The sequence below is a fragment of the Grammomys surdaster genome, unplaced genomic scaffold, assembly GCF_004785775.1.
Source record: "Grammomys surdaster isolate TR1022 unplaced genomic scaffold, NIH_TR_1.0 141, whole genome shotgun sequence".
NCBI classification, from domain to species: domain Eukaryota; kingdom Metazoa; phylum Chordata; class Mammalia; order Rodentia; family Muridae; genus Grammomys; species Grammomys surdaster.
The window spans coordinates 10,197,270-10,224,519 of record NW_021604599.1 but is presented as its reverse complement, the minus strand read 5'-3'; the positions used below and the strand labels follow the sequence as shown (position 1 = coordinate 10,224,519).

At 38.2% G+C, this 27,250-nt stretch overlaps 1 protein-coding gene across 5 annotated transcripts in view; it reads left to right on the top strand.

Annotated features, from left to right (window-relative positions):
- The first annotated feature begins 3,024 nt into the window (after positions 1–3,024).
- The window catches only part of Trpm3 (transient receptor potential cation channel subfamily M member 3), an 818,801-nt gene continuing 794,575 nt past the window's right edge, over positions 3,025–27,250 (top strand). For all 5 annotated transcript variants that reach the window (XM_028763978.1, XM_028763989.1, XM_028763984.1 and 2 more), the window contains exon 1: positions 3,025–3,207. In XM_028763978.1, the coding sequence (XP_028619811.1) occupies positions 3,025–3,207 (183 nt within the window). The remainder of the gene's footprint in view (positions 3,208–27,250) is intronic.

The window sequence follows — 27,250 nt, the reverse complement described above, 5'->3', positions numbered from 1 at the left end:
ATCGTCACCATCATCATCACCATCATCATGTTCTCAGCAGTTAAGTTAAGTGCATCTATTAGTCTTCCAGAAGATTGAAGTTTGGTTCCCAGTGCCCATATCAAGTGTCTCACAGTTGCCTGTGACTCTATCTCCAAGGTGATCCTCTGGCATATACACAAATTCACACAAAAGTGCATACTCATACTTAAAAATAATAATGTACTTTTAAAAGATTTATCTTTTGAGAAATATTTTATGTATAATATAGGCCTTGTGTTTATGAGTGCTGGAAGCTAGAACTTCTTGAGAATTGCCTGTCTTAGGTGCTGATCACTACAGGCTACCATCTTTTAAGATGTGCTAGCATTCTCCTGGCATAATATGATTTTTCCAAGAAAGCTGAGCTACCTTAGCAGTGACTTTTAACCCTGACACTAATGCCCCAATGCAGGTAGCTTTCAGCATTTTCTTAGTTTTAATGTGACATTCTCTGCTAACTTCATAGGGCACATCATAGATTTTAATTTCCTGGTTCTTGGGAATTTTGGAAAGACAAAGAACATCAAAAGAATAAAGGGTCCATTTCTGCTTGCCTATCATCACATATAACCGAGCTCATAAACAGCTCCCTGACATTTTTTTGGTACTTGTCAAGTGCAAAATGAACCACAAAGGCCATCTTCAGGCGAGCCTTTGAAAACAGTGAGGAGGGCATTTGAAAGCTCATTTTCAGAACGAACGGCTAAAATAATGCCATATGCAATCACTATCCATCATTAAATTTCCTAAGTACATTTAAAATAAAACCCTCCTAGCTGTTTGGAGTGCCCGCTGACATGCTGATGTGGTCATTTATGACAGCTACCCTGCATGGCAGGGCTATTTTCTCCTTAATGGGCTGATGTGGGTGAACCGGGGTCTTGGGGCTCTGCGAGGTGAGTGTTCTTGGGTGATGTGCCTAGATACATTAGTGAAGGTCTCCCAGCTTCTTTTCAGAGATGCCATCATTTGTATTAACAGAAGGAACTTGCAGAGTGTCCAGGTTGGGACACAGCCTTTTCATATCTTAGGCCTCGAGGAAAAGATAAGTATTTACCTTGTCTTAATTTCTTAATTTTTATACCTCTCAATTGGTATGCTGCACTCATATCTGTGTACTTTGTAAACTATGCATGGTTATTTTACTTTCATAAGTTGGAGGATGATTAGCTGAATATTTGGAAATTCATGAAGTGTCCCTAATAATTTCAAATCCATGAACCTAGATATAAAAGAAATGAATACAACATGGAGCCTGCGGTTTGCTCATTACATGCTCCTGGAAGTCACAAACATTGTTTAGAGTTACTTTTGGTTTAATATGGACTTGTGATTTCCAGACATAGAGTGCTACTTTAAAAGGCCCCCTTGTTTACATGGATAGGCTATAAACACAGAGGCACATCTGTCGGACAGCTGAGTAGCACTCTGCCTGCCATCCCTGCTAGGTAGCATATTCCAAGGCCCCTGCAAGAGCACACTGACCACTTCCAACTCAGTGGTGAGCCCTGCCCCCATGCCCTCCCATAACCGTGCTCCCTCCCCACCCCCACCCTGCCCTGCCCCCAGCCAGGACCAAAGAAGCACTATGTTCTCTGCAGCATTCCTCAACCTCTTTCCTTCCCTTAAGTGTATCCTCCTGAGGTTGCCAAGGGTGAACAGCTCGGGTGATTTCTTTCACCTGGGATTATTTTCACCTCTTTACCTTGATAATTGAAGGCATTTTCTGGGATCTGTTTTTCTGTGGTGCCCCAGTGGCTCTTTCATCAGGTTAAGGCATTACTGAACAGGAGGCCAGCACAGCTTAAGACAACTGACATGAGACTCATGACAAAGTAGAGGGAAGCACCTCCATAAGGAGAAAGCGACATGATGGCGAATACATCTCCCTCCATCCTCAGCCTAACCTCCACCTTCTCCTCAGGACTGAAAAAGTAAAACTCCATACCTCTTCCTCCTAGAGAGAGAGAAAAACAAGTCCCTTGAAAGAGTACCAATCCCAGAATCCTCCTCAGCATTGTTCCTTAATACAGACCCTTGGGCTTAATTGTTGGAGAAGAGAGTCAATCAACTAGGGGATTCTCTTTTATTCCCTCTTAGTTCTAGGAAGCTGGGGATAAAACCTGGGGCCTTGCACATACCAGAAAGTGTTCTATCATATTGAGCTTTGCCCCACTCTCTAGTAGAATTCGTAGTATCCTGATTCCCAGGCATAGACCAGCTAATTATATGAGTCTCCACCCCAGGAATCGGGAATGTCAGCATTTAACATGCTACAGTTTATAGCACGAGCCTCTCTCTCTCTCTCTCTCTCTCTCTCTCTCTCTCTCTCTCTCTCTCTCTGTGTGTGTGTGTGTGTGTGTGTGTGTGTGTGTGTAAATGAAAAGCTACTCAGGAAACTTCAATGTGCAGCCAAGTCTGAGGCCCAGTGGGCTAGCCTGACAAACAGAGGGAGGAATTAGCCCAGCACCTGACAGGCAGATGAAGCTGGACTCTCTCCCTAAGGATACTTGAAGACAGTTGTTGCGGAGAGATGAAAAGGAAGAAAGAGAAAAGAAGGCAGATAAAGTTCCAGGCTTACTCTCTTTGTCTAAGTCAACTGGAGTCTCCACCCACTCACCAGTGGGTGACCCAGGCTTCTGCTCCCAGGTCCCCAGGGCCTAAAGACTGGGTGGGGCACATTGACTGCAAGAAACTCCCAGAGCAGTGGGTCCACAGCCCCAGGCGTGGGCCGTGCGCCCCTACCTCCTCCGCCTCGAAGGCGGTGGCTGAGGGTGGAAAGCAATTTGGGGTGCATAAGGAAGCGGACTGGGGAGAAGGTGGCGCTCGTAGCCCCAGCCCTTGTCGAGCCAATCGCGAACGCAAGCGCAGCCTGCTGGCAGCTTTACGGAGCTCCGGGCTTAGGTGGGGAGCCTACTAGGCGAAGGCGGCGCAGGAAAAAGCTGAGCGCAGGCTGCTGTCAGCACTGCAAAGGGCAAGGGCTCGCCCGGCCACGCTGCTAATATGGGCAAGAAGTGGAGGGACGCAGGCGAGATGGAGCGAGGCTGCTCTGACCGAGAGGACAGCGCGGAGAGCCGCCGGCGCAGCCGCAGCGCCAGCCGGGGCAGGTTTGCCGAGTCGTGGAAAAGGTTAAGTTCCAAGCAGGGGTCCACCAAGCGCTCGGGACTGCCTGCACAGCAGACACCGGTGAGTTGGGGGGAGTCAGGGCCTCAGCATCCTTCGTACCCTGGTGCCAGAAATCCTGTCCATGGTGCTGAACTTGCTCTCCTGCCGCTGGAGCCTGGGAACTTGTGGAGCCACTTACAGGAAAAGTGTTGGGCGGTTGCAAGCAGGGGTCCCCAAGGGACGCTTCCCATCTCTTTAGCCAGAAGAGGGTCTTTTTACATGTCTTCTTTATGTACAGGAATGAGAAAAGTGTTGGAGAGGCGAGAGGCTGGCGGTCAGATCATTATAGTTTTGTAATTAACGAAGTGTGTGAGTTGTCCTGCATCCTGTGACACGAGTGTATCTCTCTGGTCTATGTGTGTCTTGCGTTCAAACCCACTTAACATCGACTGAATGGGGGTATAATAAGAACAGCACATTGTATTTTTACTCTCTTAATACTTGCTCTTTCCATCTCACACCCGCACTGTTTTAATGGGTATATTTAATTGTTTGCAGAATGTCATTTGCATGTGGAGAATAGCAAGAATATCCCAGGTGCTTATACGCCTCTGGCTTAATGTGTACGACATTCAGAAAGCAGTTTCCCCATGTGTCAGCGCCTCTTCAATGTCTGATCAGTGCAATAAAAGCACTCATGTGAAATTAAAACATCACTGTGTGTGTGTGTGTGGAGAAATACAGTTGATGAAAACTTTTGCTGCGTTTACATTTCTGGTATTGAAATATTAGATTTTTCCATCATGTCAGAGGGAAAGCGCTCTGTTCTAGAAAACAGTTTTATTGGCCTCCTGTTGCTCATGGGCAAGGAGGACACACTGTTTTTATCTTCCAAAACATCATTAGAAATATTAGTATGTATGTTCCTACATTTTCAGAGGTATCATGCAGATTTTACATAATGAAAAGAATCTGAATTGATTAGAAAAAGAATAGCTCATCCCATAGACTCTAGTATGAATGGTGTTAGCTCAACCTAGTTGTCAGGGGTTGCACTGAAGGATAAATTTTACCCATAAATGTAGCATGTGACAGCAATTCCAAAGAATGAAATTTTAGCCTATTTATTTTGTTTGCTTGTTTATGAAATGAGTGACAGAAAACATTAATAAATTTTGGAATTTCAAATCTTTGATGTATTTTGTGGGCAAGTTTTTTCATTTAAGCACGGACATGGTCCACATACATGTAATTAATTTTATTTTAGTTTCAGAAATATTCTGTTAGAAATGCAGACTTCAAAACATCTTCAAAACAGAATTTTCATCTGAAGACAGACTTCTGGAATAAATTCTGTGAAAAAGATTAATGACCTCTTACCACTTACGTAAACTAAGAATTGAGTTCATCTCCTTACAAAACATCTAAACATTATTCTATGAGGCTTTTTATATCGTGTCTGATTTTGTTCAACAGGTGTGTGAAGAGCCCTTATCAGGGCCATGTAAAATCTTCATTTAACTCTGTTGTGATAATAAATGACTTGGAGGTTATTGTTTTGAATAAAAATGTGTGTGATGGAGGGCATCCTAGGATACCATGGCAACGAGAAACATCTGGAAAAGTAACCAAGTCCTCCTGTTTGCTAAGGGCAGGGGAAGGTGCAGTATTTCTCTGTGATGCTTGTTAATTGAAACATTAGCAATTCAGTTAAAAAGAGTTGAAAGCCTGTGGCTTTTTTTTCTCATGTTGCATGACAAGTTCAGTATTGATTTTGTTCTAAAACTCCAAAAATAGGTCTCTAAGCCAAGATTTTAATCATCAGATTAAAAAAAATCCCCAAAGATAATAAGGTTTTGTCATTCTTAGGTCTGCAATCTTAGTTTTTATTCCTGGTTTGGTCTCATGAGTTGTTGTTAAAGACTTTGACTTCATTAGTAATTGAGACACTCGACATGTTCATGCTAACACAGGAGCAAGGGAATAATACCGGCTTCAAGGTACATCTTTGTAAAAGTTTCTAACCTTTAAGGTATGATGCCTTTTTTCATAATTTGAGGTGATCTGGTGCTATTTTCAACTTTCACTGTATTTTATCTCAGAAAAATAGCTTGTAAACCACAACTAACTTAAATTAATGTTGCTTTCTGTTGTTCTTATGAGTAATAAGGTACTCTTTGACATAGCTGTAGGTCTTATCCACTGTGGGTTATGTTCAGAAATAATATGGCATCCATCCTGATTAAAAGAAATCATGTAAAGATTTTATTCATTCTTTTGAAAACAGACTAGGTGAGGAGAAATTTGGTTAATTATTAAACATGAGGCTTTGTTACCATTCTCTGTTTGTTTGAGACCGTGAAATGATCATATAGTGGTTTTGTTAAAGCAAACCCTGATTCTTCGTGTCCAGTCTTTGAAATAACTTCTGGTTAAAGTCACACAGGCGATGGAAGGACCTCTAAGTCCACTCAAACAAGGAAGGCTATATTATAATTTTACTTTGGTGACAAAGCCATATCTCCTGGACATGGAAGTTATTTGCTCCCACAAGGAAACTTCTGTCACATTCTAGAACAGTGGTTCTCAACCTTCCTAATGCTGTGACCCTTTAATACAGTTCCTCATGTTGTTATGACCCCTAGCATACAATTATTTTCATTGCTACCTCATAACTATACTTTTGCCGTGGTTACAAATCATAATGTAAATATTTGATATGCAACCCCACAGTGGGTTGCAACTCATAGGTTGAGAATCATTGTTCTTTTCTCTATGACCTGAGTTACAATATTTTTGTTTTATGTGTGAAGTTAAGGAAGTTTTTTTTTTAATTTTATTTTATTTGGGTTTCCTATTGATTCACTGCTAAATTTGGGAGGGATTTTCTTAGAAGTTGAGTGCCTCCACAGTCATGATGCCAGCCATAGAAGTCAAAAGTTCCATTTCTGGCCGTTGTCATGGTGATGAAAAAGTGCTATGGATTATGGGAAGCCTGAGGTAGGAGGGTATGGGCCATCCACACCTGACAACAGCTATCTAGAACCTTTGATTCTAGTGGCAGGCAGAAGTGTTATGTCTGGTGGCATTTTGTGGGCATGCTCACTCTGAGATTCTGAACACTTCATGGTTTTCTCTGAGATTCTGGGTCATGACAGTAAGCATATCTAACAAGCCAATCTTTGCTGGTTCTTAAATCATTTAAGAATTGCTCCCCTGTGTCAATTCTGATACAGTGAAGTAATGTTTAATAATATGTATTCTTAAGAAATTATTTCTCTCTGGGATAAGGTCTTAGATTTTTTAAAAAAAAAATCTGGAAACTTTAAAATAAAGGTAGATAAATTTCATTCCAATTTTATCATATTATCTATTAGGATGAAATTATGTGTTCAAATTTGGGGTATCAAATTATATTTTTGAGCATTGTTTTTTTAAATAATATCTCTGTCAAAGTGGTCTACTGGTATAAAGATAATTTAAGAACTTCTTTATATGGTCATTCTATAAAATCTAGACTGCATTTTTCCTTGAAATGGCATGTTTACTCTTCCTGTTGTTTATTTTGATTGCATTTGTACAAAAATGCATGGAAACGTTCAAAATATAATCCAGTAGGTGCAGCCTGGTGTTGTAAATATCAAATACACACCTCAGCATGCATACATTATTAATTTAAAGATGTGATTTCCCCTAGCCCATAACTATTTAAAGGCTTGTTTTGACATAGATGCAGATTTAATTTAATCTCCAAGTAAGCTCTGTGTTAAATGGACAAGAACATTTTCAGGGAGTAAAATGATGGAGTAGTTGTAATTAGAGTTGTTTTTCAACCTTGGATGGCATACATGCTTCCACTAATGCTATAATTACCCTTATCAGCAGGTGCCAAACACAGAGTGTCACACCTTTTGCTGATAAGTGGGCATCTGAGAGTGTGCAGAAAGAGCAGTGAGCACAGGAAACATCTGTCCTCCAAAGCAGCCAAATGCCTTTTAGCTGGGTACCAAATGCCCTTTTCCTGCCATGGCTCAGGCTTGAGATGCTTGTCTGTACAGGATGTATCTGTATACAAACCTGGCTCTATCAATCTCCAATATGGTACCCACAGGAGATGAAGGAAATGATTCCACCTAAGTCTTAGCTTGGTAAGGCAAAGAATTTAATTGTGGCTATTTAAAGATATATAAACAACTTATAGGCACCACATGACCAAAGAAGGCTCTTCCTCTTCAGCAAGCATTAACTTGCTTATATAACCTTGGAGAAGTGAGGGTCCTCTTATGCTTCAAGAACGATTTTAGATTTTCTTCTCTTCCAGGGACATGTTAACAGACTCGATTTTGAGACTTTGTTAGAATCTCTGTGAGTAATATCAGCTGCTCTGTTGTCCAAATGACAAGATCATGTAACTATGTCATGTCTAAAGGACAGTTTCCCAACAGCTAGATTTGTCAATGTCTTGAATAAATAAAGAAAGGCTGAGTGAAAGAAAGGACTAAAGTTAGAAAGACTCCTCTCTCAACCACTCAAAAACTGTGTTGATGGTGAGTCCATCCATGGTGGTTGTGGTAGACATAGTGGCAAGTGGGTGAACAGAATATTCTTGTTTCTCTTTCAGCATCTAATATGTCATCACAGTGTCATTAAGCTCTTAATGGTTTGTTCTTGTTATACAAAGGGCTCTCTTGGTGGAAGTGGAATGAGTCTCCTGTAGTACAGGTCCATTACAGAGTAAACCATTTCTAGACAGGTTGATTTTGTATAATGCCTTTAACTCATTGTGTTAAAACTAGACAAGGGAACAGAAGAGTATTGCTTGGGAATATGATTACATTTTCTTGTTACTGTGATTTTTTTTGAATGAAGAGAAAGAAGTTCATTTTATAACAATGGTCCACCTTGTTTAAGCATTTTGTAAATACTACTTTTGAATCGTTAACAAAACAATTGTCATCATTATAGTGAATGAAATTCAGTTGTATCTTTGAGGGTTTCAAACATATTAAGAAGAAAGTAATTCAAACAAGTTTTGGGGAAAATATTCCTTCATGATGATAATTTTAAATGTGTTTTCAATTCTGAAATATACCAGAACAGTTTCTCCTGCCATTGTTTACCGAGATCTTTTTAAAAAAACAATTGAATCATTAAAAATTACTTACAAATAGCAAAAGAGCTATTATATTCATTTGTTAGACCAGCTGGAAGTATTGGCTTTTTCATTTGCAAAAACAAGAAGGCCTGGAAAAAACAAAAATTATTCTAGAGAATACAGGTCTAACAAAACTTATTCTAGGGGTTTAGAGAGATGGCTCAGCAGTTAAGTGCATTGACTGCTCTTCTAGAGGCCCTGAGTTCAATTCCCAGCAACCACTTTGTGTCTCACAAGCATCTGTAATGGAATCTGATGCCTTCTTCTGGTATGTCTTGAAGACAGTGACAGTGTACTCACATACATAAAATAAATAAATGTTAAAAATACAAAAACAAACAAACAAACAAGAACATACTTAGTCTAGGGGTTGAAGAGATGACTCAGGAGTTAAAAGTATTTGCTGCTCTTCTAGAAATCCCAAGTTCCATTTCTAGCATCCAGGTCAGATTGCTCAAGCCTACACCTCCAACTCTGAGGAATCTGACATCTTCTGGACTCTTTGGGAGTGTCAAAGGGCCCAGCCCACTGTGGGTGGTGTCACACTTGTGCAGGGTAGGTTGTCTCAGAATGTATAAAAAATAAGCTGAGTGGACCATGGAGAGTAAGCCAGTAAACAGTGTTCCTCCATGGCCTCTGCTTCAATTTCTGCCTTCTAATTCTTGTCTTTAGCTCCTGATCTGAATTCCTTCAGGGTGTACTGTAACCTATAAGATGAAACAAACCCCTTTCTCTCCAAGTTGCTTTCTGTTTTATCATAGCAACAGAAACCTAAGTCAGACAGGCACTATGGTAGGCCCTGGGCAGCTCCTCTAATAGCACTGAGAGCTTAATCCACACAAAGGAGATATGCAAAGAAACTGACAGTGGGTGTAGTCTAGCATTATAGGCAGAGTTCTTTAGAGCAAAGTTAAACAGTCCATGTCTCCTTAAATGTGGGGATAGGAAGTTAAGATCAAGGTCAACAGTTTTCTCCACATGGTAACTGGATTTTAAGAGGAAGAAAAACTTACTTGAACTTGTCAATCAGGAAGAAAGTAATGACATCTTTCTAAGAGTAATTTTAATTAAGTCATAGAAATCAATGCTAAATGATGTAAAATGAAACCAAGACATCCTGTGGCCCTATCTGTATGAAAGTTCTCAAAAGCAGGCTGCATGTGCTATGGTCTGTATTCCTACTTCCCACTAGCTGATTTTCTTTGCTTATTACAGTTAGAGTGTAAGGTTCCCTGATTACAGATTGTTATATTATTCAGTGATACAGCAAAGAAGCCCAAACAGTGCCTGGTACAAAGTACTCAGTTGGATATTTACTCCATGATAAATTAATCAATTAAGAACATTGAAAATAAAAGTAATAGTTTTTAGTTAATGTGATGGAGATTTTAGTTCCTTGGATTTGGGTTTGAAAATAAAATAGAGAGAAAATATTCTATTTATTTTTATTTTATTATTATAATTTTCTTTTTGTGTAGGGAAGAATAGCTTAAATAAGGAGATAGATAACTATGGTACTAGCCCACAGGAGTGGGGTCCAGACGATTGTTGCAAATTTACTTCATCCTCATGGACTTTCCTGGTAGAAAGAGATTACAGAGCTGACTCTTGTTTCTTACTAAGAACGTGTTTAGTTTGGAACATTGATGAATGAGTTCACAAGCTGTCAGGTAATAAGATATGCACTTGTGGAAGATTTTGTGGATAACTCAAAAGATTTCCAAAGTATCAGGTCATGTTCTTCCCTGACCTCCTAAAATAAGTTAACGGATGTCAGAACATACCCAAGCTGTAATAAAATGAGACCCATCCTGGATATTCTGAAGATGAGCATCTAAAGTTAAGAGTTGACAGGCCACACTGTATATGACAAGATAAGTAGTCGGTGTCCGGTCTGCATATGCATTAAAACCTTCTCTCTAACATACCAGTGTTACAACCACAAAGGAACCCAAAAAGGGGAAAGCATTCATGCTAATAACCACCTAGATTTTCTCCCTTCTGGAAAGTTGATTTTATTTTTGGAAATGAACTTTATAATAGTGACATTGAATAATTGAGATTGAGAGCTATATTGAATAAGAATGTTGTCCTAAAGGTCTGCTCTGAAACAATTCATCTCACCTTGGGCAGTAAGGCAGCATTTACTTTAGTAAACATGTGATGGCGTTGGAGTGGAGCTGGCAGAGACTGGAGACTGGCATCCTGTCTGTTCATTGTTGGCTGTGCAGCCTGAGGAAAGTGTTGTCTGATGGCTCTCCTCACCAGTTGTTAAGACAACTTCCTCTTTCTTTCTTACTAAGTTTATGAGTCACCTAGGGGCTCTATTTCTTAAGGTAACACTATTCAGTGAAAATCCTTTTACAGGTCTCTTTGACACTTCAGTTACTATCTCTCCACTACACATTTTAAAAAGTGCTAACAGTAGAAAGTGCTCAAGTATCCTTAGTGTTTCAATACACACTCAAAGAGTAAAATTTTGCTATCTTTTCTTGATATCTTTAAAAGAACAAAATAATATGTAGGTAAAATACCCATTTCCCATTTTCTTGAATTCTTCCCCCTCATAATGAGACTTCCTAAAATCAGTGTCCATTCTCTTATCCAAATTAAAGACACATCTCTAGTAATATATTTGTATATTTATAAGGACATATGGATGCTATGGCTTTATCTGCTTGGCATTTCTTCGGAACTGTGCTGTGCAGTGGATTTCCATTTGCCATTTGCCTTCTTCATGCAACATTGTTTTCTTAGCTGTAGCATGGTATTCTGTGCAGGTATTTTATAGTGTGCAAGTTTAAATTTTCATTTTTCTAGTACCCACTGAAACCACAAATTTGCCTCTCTTTCATTTCTTATTGGGAACATTATGCTAATTAATTTGGTAATTAATTTATTTCATTCCTTTAAACAATATTCAGTGAACCTCCCTTTCATTGTTTCCTTGGCTCTTAACTTGACATGTGCTACACTTTGGAAGATGCAGAGCCCAGCAACAGAATGGTTGAACTTATCCTGATCTCAACCTTTATTGACTCAATTGAGTCAAAACTTTTCAAGAGGCTGAAGGTGAATGCTGTTGGTCTTGGTTTAAGGCCATTATCATTGAAATTCACCCTTATGGCAATCAGCCTGGCTCAATCCCTTCCTTGCTTTTGCAATTTCATGTTCCTGTTTCTCAGTTCTTAGCATGAAAGGAAGATGGTGATACCTGCTCTTGGGTGAGCATGAATGTCACATAGGTTGATGTGGAGCCTTTAGAAGCCTTTGGGAGGCCAGCCCTCGCTACATGAGAACAGTTCCTTAGCTCCTTGGTGGTGTTAACTGGAGATATGGGAAGCAGCGGGCTCTCATTGGTCAGATATGATGTTTGTAGTCTTTAATGCTTCTGGCGTTAGGATGTCGCTGAGTACAGCTAGAGTGTAATATGAGAAATGATTGTGTTGGACTTGTAGTTTGCAAGGGCCTTGAAGATGAAAGCAGGTCCAACATGATGATCATATGCAGCAGATCTCAACCACTGAAATATCCTTCTGTGTCTTTGCTGAAGGTTTTTTATTGACATTTTTAAAACTAAAATATGAAACTTAAGCAATATTGAAATATAGGACACTCTTTGCTTTTGATATCTTTTTATTGGTTTCTTTATACTTTGAGAAAAATTGTGGAATAAATTTTTTTCTCATGAAGCTTTAGGCCTTTGGGAAATAATGCCTTTGAAAAATATGTGAAATTTCAAACATATACAAATAGAAAGACTATTATAATAATCCTATAACTTAATTTCAGCCAATATCTCATTTTTCATTTCTACTCTTCCTACTAAAAATTTACAGATAAAATCTCAGATATTATGTCACTTCATCTAAATGTTATGAAAGAGAGAAAGGGTATTCATTTTTGAATACCCTTGTTTAGATGTGGGGCATTCAACCAAGAGTCTTGTGCATGTGAAGCCTGTGCTCTTCTACTGAGTCACACCCTTGAACACTCTAGAACAGTGGCTCTCAACCTGTGACTTACGATCCTTTTAGGGGCACATATCATATATCCTGCATCCTAGAATTAACATTATGATTCATAAAAGTAGCAATATTACTGTTATGAGGTAACAAAGAAAATAATTTTATGGTTGGGGCTGTCACTGCAATAAGAGAAACTGTATTAAAGGGTCATGGCATTAGGAAGTTTTAGAACCATTGCTCTAGGGACTTAGAAGACCAAATTTAAAATACTACTTAAGTACATCACCAGTTTATTAATACCCTCAGCAATGAACTTTCCATCATATCTCCTAGACTACCTTGTAATTCAGTATTTGACCATTAGTGTGTTTATCAGAATCCAACTAGAATCAACATATTGAAATTATCCCTTTTCTATACAGATTTTTCACCATGATCTTTTGGGGCCCCCCCCCCAGAAAATGCTTTTGCCAGAGAAAACAAGCTCACCTCATGCCCTTTCCCACATCCTGTTCTGCTGAGTGAGTCCTAACTGCCCCGCCCGCCTGTGTTCTTCCGTCCATTGTTATTCCTCACAAATTGGCTGGTGACAAGTAGCCTGAATCAGTTTTAATCTTATATATTGGTGACAATATTTCTTGAGTGTTCCATATGCTTCTCGTTTTGGGCTTTAGTGGGAATCGATGCCCATTGCTTAGAGAAGGAGCCAGCAAACCTTTCCTGAGAAGAAAGCAAATGTTTTGGATTCTGCATCCCAGGAAGCAGCTCTGTCTTGTTGCTACATGGCAAATGCAACACAAACATTAGAAATACATGGGCATCATTGTACCTAATATAATTTATTTGCAAATGCCAAAATCTGAATTTTGTGTTGCTTTTGTGTGTTATAAAACATTAGTTTCTGTTTGATATTTTTAGGTCCTTAAAGCATATAGAAGTAGCGATTAGCTCTCAGGGGAAAAAAAAAAACAGACACAATTTGAATTTGCCCTTAGCTGAAGTTTGCTGATTCCTAGCCAGGAGCTATCCCCTTTCTCCTTTTTGTTATTACCAGGGACTGCAACATAATGATGTAATTCTGCCTTTCCTGTCTCAGTTATTAGCTGAAATATGTCTAAAGCAAAGCTCCCTTCACTGACTGATAAGCCGTATTATGCTTACACTTTGCAGTAATCCATAAGTCAAGATGGATTCTTGAGAGAATTTTTTTCTTTTCTTTTTCTTTTTTTCTTTTCTTTTTCTTTTTTTTTAAGGAGAGGGAGTAATCCATGTGTTACTGTACTGTCAGACCTTAGGTTTTAATTGGGTCATTGTGTTTGGTTAACTGGCATAGACTAGTTTGCCTTTTAATTGTGGAGGCCAATTAAAGTGTTGTTAAGATATGAGATATACAAAAACAAATTGTCAAATTGCATTTGAATTCAAGTTTTTGGTTTTAGGATTAAAAAATACATTGTATTGTTGTGGTCAAATTAGCACAAACGTAATGGGTTAGTGCAAAACAGAAGTGTTACAGTTCTGTAGATCAGAAGCATGACACTGGCTTCACTGCACAGAGAATCAGAACTATGTGTCCTCTGTGGGGTCTAGGGAAAAAATATTGACTTGACTTCTCCAGCTTGCAGAATCCACCTACATCTCCTGGCTCATGGCTGCTTCCTCTGTGTTTGAAGGTAGGAAAGTTGACTCAATCCCTGCTTACATCACATGGCTTTTCCTGCCTCTCAGTAACATCTAAGATTATGTTGGATCCACTTATATAATCCAGAGACCTTACTGTAAAGTCAGATTATTAGCAATATTGGTTCCCCTGCAACCTAATTTCTGTCTGTCATGCAAACTAACATGTCCTACATGGTGGATATTAGATTGTGTGTATGTTGGGTTGGGCATCATCCTTCTTTCTCTATGGGCATCGTTATATTATTTAGTGTGCCATTTTCTTTTTGAAGTATGGGATTCTGACTGAAAACTGTACAGGTAAAAATGATCTCTCCTACTACTCAGTAGACTTGTAAATAGGAATTTGTTGTTGTTTATACAGTACCAGTGTGTGCAGGTAAAGCCTCGAGTATGCAAGACTAGGGGATGTGGTAAAGACTTCTGAAAGACCAACTTGATTATAACATAATAGGATAGTGGGGAACTTGAGGTATAGCTCAGTAGATAAAGTGCTTGCTATGCAAGCATAAGGTCATGAGCACTCACAATCTCCAGTGTCCATGAAAAAGTCGGTCATAGCAGCATGCACCTATAACTCCAGTATGGGGTTAGGTAGAGATGTGGGCAGAGATAAAGCATCCTCAGGGCTCGCTAGCTGTGTAAGTTAGCTAAAATGAAAAACTCCAGGCCAAGAAAGAAAGAGACCCCCCCCACCAAATATTGTGAAAGAGGGGTAGAAAGAAGGTAAGAACCAGGGGGATTAAGAGGAGTGCGATGACATGCTGTCACCAGGGCATGACATGGCCATCTCACCCATGAGCTCACTGCTGCCATGGCTACCTGTATAAAATCAAGTCACCAAGTTCAATCAACATTCCAACAGGCAGTAGTCATTGGACGCAGTGGGCTTTTAACAAAAAGGAAAGGGCATTAAGTGTGCAGATGGGCATACTAGGAGTCTTTGGAGGAGTGGGACCAGGAGTTGGGGGTTCTTGGAGAGAGTAGGAGTGGGAGTTGGGAGTCCATATGTTCAAATCACACTGCTTACATAGATGAGAGTATGTAGATTCTGTATAGAATAAAATATATTCTGTAGAGACAAAGAAAAGAGACCCAACTGTGTCTCGAAACATAAGTTAGAAATCAATAGAGGAAGACCTCTGGCCACCTGCTCACATGTATGCCAAATATACAGTTTGCATAATATAATATAAAATATATTTCAAGTGTACCAAGCATATCTTATTGTATTATTAATTTGCTAAATTGTTTGGTAAGAGTGCTCAAGTCAGTGAGCAAAATAATCAACTGGAATCATGAACAAATGATGTAATTTTCACTTTTGGACTCACTGAATTGAAGCCATATACATCATATAATGAATTATCATTCTTATATTCTTTTTAGGTGTTTATTTGTGATGGATATACATGATCATATGCATATATGCACGTGTGCATGTATGCATGCCTGCGTAGGTGTCTACAAATGCCACAGTGTGTGTAGAGGTTAAAAAACAATCTCAAGTACTGGTACTTGTCTTCCATCTTTTTTGAGATAAGTTATCTTGTTCACTGCTGTGTATGATACTAAACTAGCTGGACTCTGAGCTTTCAGGAATTCCTGTCTTTGGCTCTTATGTGGGTGTAGGAGTGCTGTGCTTACTCTCATCTGCTATAGCATCTGGCTTTTACATGGGTTCTGAGAATCTGAACTCAGACCTTAATACTTGCATAGTGAGAACTTTACCTACTGAGCTGTCTTTCTAAGCTATATGCTCCATATTCTTACTCAATATCCTCTAAATAGTTGATACAAAATGCAATATTGTCAGTTTGTAAGTTCCACCATTCTTTTATTAATGAAGAAAAATAATACTGTCTTGCCTAGCTTTATGTCAACTTGGCACAAACTAGAGTCCTTTGGGAAGAGGGAACCTCAGTTGAGAAAATGCCTCAATAGGATTTGCCTGTAGTCAAATCTGTTGTGCAGTTTTGATCACTGATTGATACAGGAGGGTGCAGCTAACTTGGGCAGTAACATTCTTGGGCACGTAGTTACATAAATCAGCTGAGGAACTCATGGGTTTCAAGACTGTAAGCAAACAGTATTCTTCCATGTGTTTACTTGAGTTCCTGCCCTAACTTCCCTCAGTGATGGACTGTTAACTGGAACTATAAGCTAAAATAAACCCTTTCCTCCTGAAGTTGCTTTTGGTCATGGTGTTTATCACAATAGAAGCCTAATTAAGACAAACCCTTAACTTAAAATTTTGTGTCACAGCTGCTCTCTAAAGCGAGCTTTTGCCATGTTTCCAGTTATCTGAGGACATCTGATATTTTATAGGAGAATTGTCTCCCATGACCATAAATAATGAGTGAGTGTAAGAACAGGTAATTACTAAGTCATTGCTTGTAGGAAAGAATAAATGGGGAAAATTAGCAATAATTGAGGAAAAACCAACAGATTGTCACAATGTATGGTTTTGTTATGAAGTCTACCTGAGAATTCTGCCCCCCCTCCAAAAAAAAAAACTAACTAGGAGTACAACTAAAAAAAGTCTACTTCCAAAATAAATTACATTTAGAAATTATAGATAATTTCTTACAGTAGCAAACTATGTGATATTGCCGAAGCCAAATTTTACTGTCATTGAATAGTACTTAAAACATTAATCTTCAGGAAATCAGCAAATCGTTTGTTTTCCCTATAGAAGCTGTCAAAGAGAATGGGGCTGTGTTTTAGTTTGTTTAGACTACTATAACAAAATAACAAAAGACAGAAGGCTTATTAAAGATAGGAACTTACTTCTAATATTTCCACAAGGTCTCAAAATTAGAAGAGCAGACAGTTAGGGGCTGAAAGGCATGGTGGCCTAGAGCAGCTACAATTGTTTTGAAATTCCACCTGTGGTGTAGTTAAAGAAGGCCATCTTGGGTTGTACATCAACATCAAATCTGGGCACATCTGGACTATGTTTGGACCCTGAAGTCCTAGCACTTGGTTAGAATTATAAAAATAATAATAATAATAATAATAATAATTAATAATAATAAGTAGACCTGTTCACTAATACACAGATGATAAGTACCAAGCAGATGGTTGGCTTTGGAGGTGCAGGAATTTTACAGGTAGTTCATACAGAACGCAACAAAGGGCCTGTGAGCCATGCACAGGACAGAAAGCTGAACACTAGATTTGTAGAGAGTTATGAGAACCAAGGCACTGAAGACTTGGATGCTGATGTAAGAGGGAGACATTTCCCTTTGATGTTCTTGGGTACATGGAACTCATGGTGAAGAACTGTGATGAACTGTGTCACAGCTTACAGACCCAGGAGGTTACTGAGGTCATCAACTCTATCCAATATATTTCTCCATTGTCTTTATATGATTTCATAACATCATCCTTCCCCACAGGTCATGAGAATATAGTTCAGTGGCTAAGTGCTTGCATGTCATGCAGAAGGTCCTGGGTTTTGTCCCCAGCACCACAAACAGAGCTTCCAGAGTTACTCAGTGGATGTAGTAGAACTGGGCCCAATATTTGTTCTTACCATTTGTGGTACACACAGAGAGTGAGAACCAATTTCAGGAAAAGACAAATTCCCATTTACTTTGGCTCCATATTACGAGTCATCTCTCCACATTCAGACAGATCTCAAAACTAAAGTGATGAACTTGAAAATTACTTTCCTTTGTTGGGGATTCCTGGCAACTCATTGTAATAAATGTGAATTTTTAATCACTTAGAAGTATAAGGAGAATCACTTAGAAGAATGCCAACATTAGGTGAAATTAACTTTCCTTAGGAGATAGACAGTGGAGATTACTATCAGAATGAGAATGATTTCTGTTACAGGTACAAAAATAGGTTATTATTTCAAAGTTTGGTGAAGTTATTAAATTCCACTGTAGAATTCAGTGGCAACAGTAACTAAAACAAAGTTTAACTCATGTTATCAAGACCAAATGCTTTTAATTAAACAAATGCAGAAGGAAACAGAGATAAGATAAGATAAAGAACCAGGTTAGGCCTAGTGTTTGTCCCTGACCCATTACATACAGAAGAGAGTGAAAAACCATTCTGTAAGAATACTAAATCCTTAAAACTGGTGCCTTTGGATCTACTGATGGAGACAGACTACTGGGCTGGCAGGATAATATCACAGCCCTGTGCTGATGTTAATAGTGAGGTAATTCACAACATATTGTATTACTGCACAGCTTGTGAATTTCACGTTATAGAAGGCTGGGCGTTGCTTCTTCCTGGGGAAAGTCTGACTCGCAAAAAATTATCTTGCATGTGCCTCAAGTATCATCTTGTCCTCCGTCTTAGGATCTGCTTTAGGACATCCCCCTAATCTTGCAACTACCTGGCATGTTCTGGGAACATATAATCATAGAGGAAGGTAAGAAATACAGCAAAGTGAAGGCTCCCAGACTCGGATGTTTAACATTTAGATGGAAAGGAGGAAAGAAGGGAGGAAAATGAGACCAGTTTTTGAATGTTTAAATACTCAGCACTCTAAATGACCTCCTACAAGACTTACATAAGCCCAACATTATTCTAAGTAGGTTTTATTTGGTTGTTCAAGTTACAGATGGATAAACTAAATTTCAGAGAAGTGAAGTCATTTGTAACCATGGTCAGTTGGGAGATGAGGAAGATGTTACTCACAGGGAGCCACAGCTAGCCTTTGCTCACTTTCAATACTTGGCTGACTTGTGACTCAGGAGTGAGATGAATGAAAGACACAGTTTATCTCTGTTCTGGACAAGAAGATTTGTTTTTGATGTAGATGGTAAAGTCAAACCAGGTCCATGCTAAATAATACAATTTAAAGAAACCTATGCAGTTGGGAGCCTTATTAATCAGCTTCTTTTCAGACATAAAATATCAAATTAAAAAATGCATATTTGTTACTGTAAATACTTTGTTACCACCACTGAATGAAAACGGGGCATTAAATTGCTCTTCTATTATCTTAAGTTTTAGCTTATTTTCCATTTATTGTTTTGAGTATGTTGAATCATTTATGTACTGAGTTTAAAAAAAAAAACCTGGTTTTTTTTTGTCATGTCAATCAAAACAAGATCTAGAAAACTCTAGATTCATCAATGAATCAGTATAGAATCTTTGTTAGCTATGAATGTCCTTCCCTCCATCCTCCTTCTTCCCTCCCTTACTCTCTCTTTCCATATATAGATACATATATACACACATATATGCATGTATGTATATGTATAGTAGCTACATATTAATAATAAAGTATTAATAATTTAATAGCTGTGTTACAAATTATAAATTAATAATATTATATAATTAATAGAATAAATATTTTTTGTATTATATATAATATGTATAATATAATATTGTATTATATAACATACAATTATATAGATATTATATAATTAGTATAATATATATGACAAAAAGGGGCTGGAGAGCTGGATCAGTTGATAAGAGCACTTGCATCTCTTCCTGAGGCCCTTGGTTTGTTCCTCAGCATCCATGTAAGGCAGCTCACCACTGCCTGTAACATCAACTCCAGGGCACCCAATATCTCTGGCACCTGCACACATATGTTACACATACCTAAATACAGAGACACACATATAATTCAATGTGACAAAGGAAAGAAAGGACTTTAAGAAAGCAATCACACTCCTTTGTCCTGAGGCTAAAACAAAATCAGGCAGATAATCTGAGCCTTCTTCATTAACACCCAGGAATCGATATCTTTAATACTGGGCATGGTGCTGCTCTTCAGTCATAGGTAACATGCAAGTGATGCTTTGCACTTCCTACTTGCCAAAGTAAGAAACTGTAGTTTTGGTATTAGGTTGGTTCATTGAATCTGTGACTGAAGACTGAGGGAGATCTCAGAGTTAGAAAGAATCTGGGGTTACTTTCAGGAAAGGAAAGGTGATGGAGAGAGTAGAAGGCCCACTGGTTTGAGAGTTCTTTGTCAAGAGCAGTTTGTCTATAGTGATGGGGCCAGGAGCCAGGCTGGAGCAGGCTGGGTAGTTTAGGAAGTAGAGTCTGTGACTGAATTGATTATTTTGAATAGAGCAGAGAACTGAGAAAACTGACTGGACAACTGGAAAGGTCTACACAGTGAAGGTGATGCTTTCTTTGAAGATAAAGGCTATCTGGGTAGTGTGCTGAAAACAATGATACCATAGGGATGAAGAAAATGATAACAGAAGAGATAGGGATGCTTGGACCATACAAAGTCATGGAGAAGATCAGAGGGGCTCGGTCCTCGATAAAATAGCATCATATAAAAACAGCAAAGTAACTCACTAAGAGAGAGGGGGAATCAGGGTAAACTAGCACTATAAGTAACACTTTCAGTTAACTCCACCTCCATGATGTTATTCCGATTATTTAACTTGCTTGATGATTATTTATCCCCAACCCAGAACTTGACTTACCAGGGGAGAATATCTAAGCTTATCTGCATATATCTCTTAGGTCACACATATATTCAATATATGTCTTGGGTCATATGTGTATTCAATAAATTTAATTGATGTATTGTCTCAGAGGTCTCAAATCTTTAAAATAGTAGGTTAAAAAAATACTCTGATGTATACTCTGATTACATGTCATGGGCACCAAAGCCTAGTTTCTAATAAATTTGTGAATACATACAAATCAAAACCTATTGCTGAACATGGCATAAAGGAACTTAGGACTTTGAGGTGTTGTGAGGGAATCTCTAAGGCAATTTTGAAAATCTGAACATGACCTTTTGGGAAGAAATCAAAAGGCAGAGCCTGAAATGTTGACAGACTGTTAAATAGTGCATGCTGCTGTCAAAGTCAAGAGCAGTGAAGGTCTGGAACCAGAGCTGGCCTGATCCCCATCAGCCTCTTTATTGCCCTTTCCTGATAAGACAGAGTCAAGATGAATTTATCATTAGGCATCAAGGCTAGGTTGATGGTTTAATAATTTCAGCTTTGTTAAGAATATACCTCTTCTCAATGTTATAACATTGGACAGACCTTGTGCCATGAAGTTAGGGAGAAGCAAACTGCTACAAATGGCAGAGAGACTTTCTTAACATTGAGAGAAAAAGCTGCCCACTCCTCATGATGGCGAGTTGTTCTTTCAGATTTCTTTGGAATGTGCATACTTCTTATGTTTTTAAGTCTCCCCATGCTATAACCTACATTGTCTTGTTCTAGTTTCTAGAATAATGTACATAGTGTTCTTACCCACAAGTTTTACCAATGAGTATAAAATACTGAGGGGAAACAAACAAACTACTTTTCATGATGCCAGGCTATAATTCTAGAAAACCGTGAGGAAGACAATAGCAACAGAAAACTATTCTCAGAGAATAAGGGAATGGTTCTTCAATAGATGACATTTTTTTCTTTGTCTAGATGAGGTGATGCTTCTGTATGTGGCTCATATCACACACACACACACACACACACACACACACACACACACAAATCTCAAAAAAGCTAAACCTTGAAAACAATAATGGTAAAATTTGATTTTTTTTAAAAGAATGGTCCATGAACATAAAAACCTACTTCTGAATTTTTTGACTTTCAGTGGAGTTTTCTTCTTCATCCATTTCTTAGGATGTTTCAATGTAAAGTTATCTCTCAAAAGGTGAAGATCTGTTCCAGGCTTAAGAAGTGAATTTTATGGTAAGGCAGGCAAAGCACCTTACTTAGAGCAAGAGTGGAGTCATTGTAGGCTTTCTGCCTGGAGAAATGGTCAGTGTGAAACTGCTGGGCACTGGGCAGAACTCTGAATCATCAACTAGGCAGAAGATTGGTGTGGAATGCATTTGTCAGGCTATGATGCAAAGTTTAGAGGGAGTGAGTTTTTCCTTGTGGATATTGTATCCTGATGAGTTATGATATGAGTGTGTGGGGTTCTTAAAGGTCACGTGTCTTTCAGAAAAGTGTGATGAGTTAAGGATGGGGAAGGTTTAGAAATTATTTTTAAGATCTACTGAGCAAAAAAAAAAAAAAAAAAAAAAAACCAAAGCATCTTCAGTTGCTACAAGAGAGTTGCCTTGAAAATTCAGAGATGTGCCCCAGTGTAGGGGAATGCTAGGGTGTTGAGGCAGGAGTGGGTGGGTGAGGGAGCACCCTCATAGACGCAGGAGGCAGGGGGAAGGGGATAAGGAGTTTCCAGAGGGAAACAGGGAAGGGGGATAACATTTGAAATGTAAATGAATAAAATAACCAATTAAAAAAAGAATGCCAACATTTTAAGTATTAGCTGCTCAATTTCTAAAGGCTAGCTCTATTGAATGAAATGTAGTTATCAGACATAGGTCAAGCCAGATGCATCTCATTTGGCATCCTTTCCGAATTTCAGTGATCTTGAAAACAGTTGTTTTGCTTATTTGGAAGAATTCAGGTTTATTCTATTAGCAAAATACATTGATTTATATTATCTTGAAAGTATAAAAAGACAGGGGTTTCCAAATTAAACTTAGTGAGCCTCCATGTTTCAATAAATTTTTCTTGGAAAATGCACAAAGGACTATTGCTTGTTTTTATTTGGCCCTAAGTCAGCAGTAGCTGAAGACTGAGCAGTCTCTAACCAAGGATCCCCCAAATCAAAGGAGAAAACCATTGTCCTAAAAAATCCACGCAGATTGCATTTCTTGCTGTATTTATTATCTGCACAGAGATCTGTCCTATTTTCTTAATCATGGTCACTTTTTTGAATTGTACCTGGAGTATATTAGTATAGTCATACTTTTTTTCATGAGTCACAATATCATTTGTGTGACGTTTGTTATGACATTGGAGGAAAAAATATTTTCTTCTCTACTCTTCTAAGCTGATATACATGCAGCAAAATTAATTAATAAGAAAAAAGTATCATGTTTATTGAGATGCTTACTCCATATATTTATTCGAGGAAACTTTGAAAAATCAAAATCTCCAGTCAGAGCTGTCTTGTACGGTACCGTCAGTAAAGAACATATTTTTTTGTTTTATGGAAGTAACACAAGGGAAAAAATCATGTTGACTCTAGTGTGGCAAACTGTGGGGAACTGAAGAGTGTTCAGCACTGTTGACTGTGTGGATTCATTGGGCTGTCTTTAGACTGGTGAGGACCCATAAAGTCTCCCTCACAGAGCATCTTTTGGGTTTCAAAGGAGAGAGGGGAAAATACCTCTGTAATAATTTATGCCGTGCTTTTTCGAAAGTAGGGGAGAGAGGACTTCCTGATTGTTAACTCAAAATAATCCTGGTGCCAGTATGGCTTATTTAGGGTGACATAGTTTATCCTTCATTCCAGAACTTTCTTTGGAGGTTTACATGTTTTCCATGAGCTTCTTTCTGAAAGGAGAGATTTATAGACTAGAGATCCATTGATGTTAACAGATGGATCTTTGAGAGAGGAGGTAGTCTGCAGAAAAGTTTGAAATTCCTAGTTTCTTGTCCTGGCCAGCAGGGCATTAAACAGGGGTTTGTGGAGAACACCTGAAAGAGAAAGTGGTGAACAGGCCGATGCAAGGAAGGTGATCTGTCTATAGTCTGATCAAATCGTCAGTTTTACTTTTTTCACACAGGAGTTACATGCACATAGAGGCAGGATGTGGGGAAGAGGATGACACAGGAGCATAGGTGTTCAGGGGGAGTACAGATATCTTCCAGAACAGAGTGTCAGCTTGGTGAAGGTTCAGGGGACAGATCACTATGATTCACTTGTACTTATCTAAGTTGGTACTATCCACCAAGGTTACCTATCTACAAGGTCTATGATTATTCAGTCTGGCAATTTTCCACCAAAACTGCTTGTTTACAATAGCTTCTAGTCATCTTTTTCAGTGTTTTTCCACAGAGCCCCAAGACTTTGTATTAGCAGACATGTATGCCAGGCCTATGGCTGATTTTAGGCCTTCAGTGTATAAGCAGGGCTGCCCCTGACAGGTTCTAGCCTCCCTCATTTTCTTCCTTTCCTATTCCATCTATATGAGACTTTCCGTACCACTTTTGTCATATTGTCTCAGGTCTGTACTCCTCACTTTTTGTCAAGGACATGATGACATATTGATGCTAACTAATATTAATGTTCTGAATAAAGAAATACTGAAAAATATTTGTTAAGTAAAGTAATAGAAGCATTAAATATAATTCAATTATGAGCACTTAGACAATGGTTGCTTGACTATTAATTGAAAGTTTGGTTTGAAAGAATAGTTTCACTGGATTTCATTGACTAAACAACAGATTTAATTAAGAAGTATCCTTAAAGTTTATATCTCAATCCAGGCAAGAAGACAATGATCATTAATACAGAATAAATTATGGGAAGAAAATAAGCTGTATTAAAGTAATTTTATCAATTCTTTTAAATGTACATTTTCACTTTTTATTATGACACAATATGCATAGCATACAGCTTATCATTTTATTCATTTTAAGTGAAATTCAGCAATTGTTTTCAAGAGTATTTAATACATTCTCATTGATATTAGGGTAGAACTTCTTGAGAATTTGTTTTTGTTATTTCCTTTTTTTACCAAGTTTTAATTCAAATTTTTTGATTCTTCTTTTCTGCTATTAACTATGAAAGAATTATGGCAATCAATTAACTAATTGCTTGACTGCTTCAGCTTGTCCCAAACTCTCATTTTGGGTAAAGGGATATCTATTAATTTGCAAATAAACAAATCAGCAAAAATGTTACTAGAAAATTATGGTGTTTCTAAACATTTCATGAATTTTTTTTCCTTTTTAAAACATGTAAACAACTATTTGTTTTCCTGGTCCTTCTTGGAAAAACATGCTTGGTTATGTCAAAAGGAGGATCTTCAGTACAATCCGTACATTGCCGTGGTTACTGTCATGCTCCGTCAACTCCTAACCATACTGCCCCTTGGTTGGTTTAGGTACACTGGCTTTGGCTTATGTTAGAAGCAAAAATTCTCTAACTGCTGTTCCATGATGAATGAAATCCATGAAGGCTCCAGTATTGTACATTTTATGAGGGCTTTCACTTCATTCTCAAGTTTGAAAATGGAATAAAATAGTTACCTTCCATGAAGGAAAGTTGTCAACTAATTCTAAAAGGTTTACCAATAATAAAATAATCATAATTGTCAATATTTATTTGACTCAATTATTCATTTTAAAAGGTCTATAATTTTCTTATAAAATCCTTATGTAAGTTCCATTTCAGAACACTAATAAATTAACATTTCTTCTTATGTAAATACCCATTCTGAATCTTATTATTAAAATTTCTCCATCAAATTAGACAGTTTTTAATAGGCACCAAAAAGCTCCAAATGACTTTTGATATTGCACATAGAGCATCCAGATCATTTCTTTGTTCACTTGTGAAGTCAAAATATGAGGAGTTGGGGATCTACCTCAGCGTGCAGCCCTTTTTCAGAATGCATAAGGACCTGACGTCAGTCACCAGTGCTGAAAGAATTAGAGTAAATTCCCAGACTTACTGTCTACTAATAGATCACAATTAAAAAAAAAAAGCTTTGCCTTAATACCCTACAGTTACTTTGAAAATGTGTTTCCCACCATACAAGGCAATAATAGAAACTCAATATTTTCTACTGTTCTTTTCCTCCCTCAAAGTAAGTTTTGTTGGACATACTTTCCAAATCTCTTTCAGACTTTTTCCCATATGAATTGAAAAAAAAAAATTAAGTTTGGTTAAAAAAAATCACTACACCATGAATCTGCTGAGACTGTTTGCATTCAAAACTCAGGACAAGACTTTAACGCCTATCTTGGGAAAACACCTACAGATGTCCTAACCGAGGGAGCCAAGGGCTTGCACATTGATCTTAACTCACCATATGAAGAGTTTGATGACCATACACAGGAACTGAAGCTCTGTACTGTTTCTGTTTATGGCATATGTAAAAGAAGGCTATTTTCCTTAAGTATAAATAAATAGGAAGGCATGTTTGAATAACACTTAGTTATACTGTAGTTAAACTCACTGACAGGTGTATAATTTTTCTATGCTTAATATAAGAAAGAACCTCAAACTGGGTAGATTAATACAGAAATTATATTCCTTCACAGATGTAGACTCCACAAGTTGGAACTTAGTAGTACAGGCAAAAATTAAGATCTCAAGAAAGCAACTGACCCACAGCTCTGGCACACACAGCTGCTTCTTCTCCTGGTTTCTGGTGAACCACCAGCATCCCTCAGCTTACAGCCATGCCTCTCCACTCTGCTGCAATGGTCATTTCTTTTTCTTCTGCATGGACTCATTTCCTCTCTGCCTGTCTCTAATGAGGGCACTGTCACTGCATCTGTGCCTCATCCAAATAATCTAAGACACTCTCCAGTCTCAAGATCCTTAAGGAGAGCACCCCTGCTGATATCCCTCTCCTCAAATATCACATGATGTACAGGTTCCAGGGATGAGGCCCTCACTTCTTTCTAGACTCTTACTTGAGTAATTACAGTGACCTAAAATGTGAACCTCCCTGTTCTCAGCACCCTCCATTTTTCTCTGTCACTCCAAAGCAATATTTTCTATACAGTTCGGGTTTTAACATTGCTTATTTGAAAAAGTATGGGGTACGTTGCATAAGCCAGACACTGATATCATTCATAATAACTATAAGAATCTTGAGGTATCTCTAACCTGTGAGTCAGTATCTCATCTCTTCCGTAAGCTTTGAACACAAGGTCTATGTGCTGTACTATATCTTAGGCAACCTAGAATTATCCTGATAGTAGCATTTCAGCCTTTTGTTAACCAATACTTCCATTATGTGTTATATTTTTGACTCAGAAAATGTGATTACCGCGTAGAGAACTTTGCAACGGGGGCAGCCTTTTAGCTGTATCTGCTTTAGATTATAATGGCATTTCATTTTTTTTTTTACCCAAGCTAGTTCATTATCTCTCATCTCACTTTCCTTTTTTCTTTTATAAAAGGAAATAGAAAGGTAATCGATGGGCAAGCTGCTAAAAGAGTGATGGTATCAAGTCTGTTTTGTAACATCAAATTATCACAACATTTTATTGCTACAGAGGCCTGATTCTTGTAATAAGGCATCAATGTAACAGAAATAAGATCTATCATATTCAAGTTTCTCCTTCATGGTTTCACTTAGATGCTGGCTTCTGACTGCAAATGATATAATTCCCTTCTTTCTTCCTTTCTTTCTTTCTTTCTTTCTTTCTTTCTTTCTTTCTTTCTTTCTTTCTTTCTTTCCTTCCTTCCTTCCTTCCTTCCTTCCTTCCTTCCTTCTTTCTTTCTTTCTTTCTTTCTTTCTTTCTTTCTTTCTTTCTTTCTTTCTTTCTTTCCTTCTCTCTCTCTCTCTCTCTCTCTCTCTCTCTCTCCCTCCCTCCCT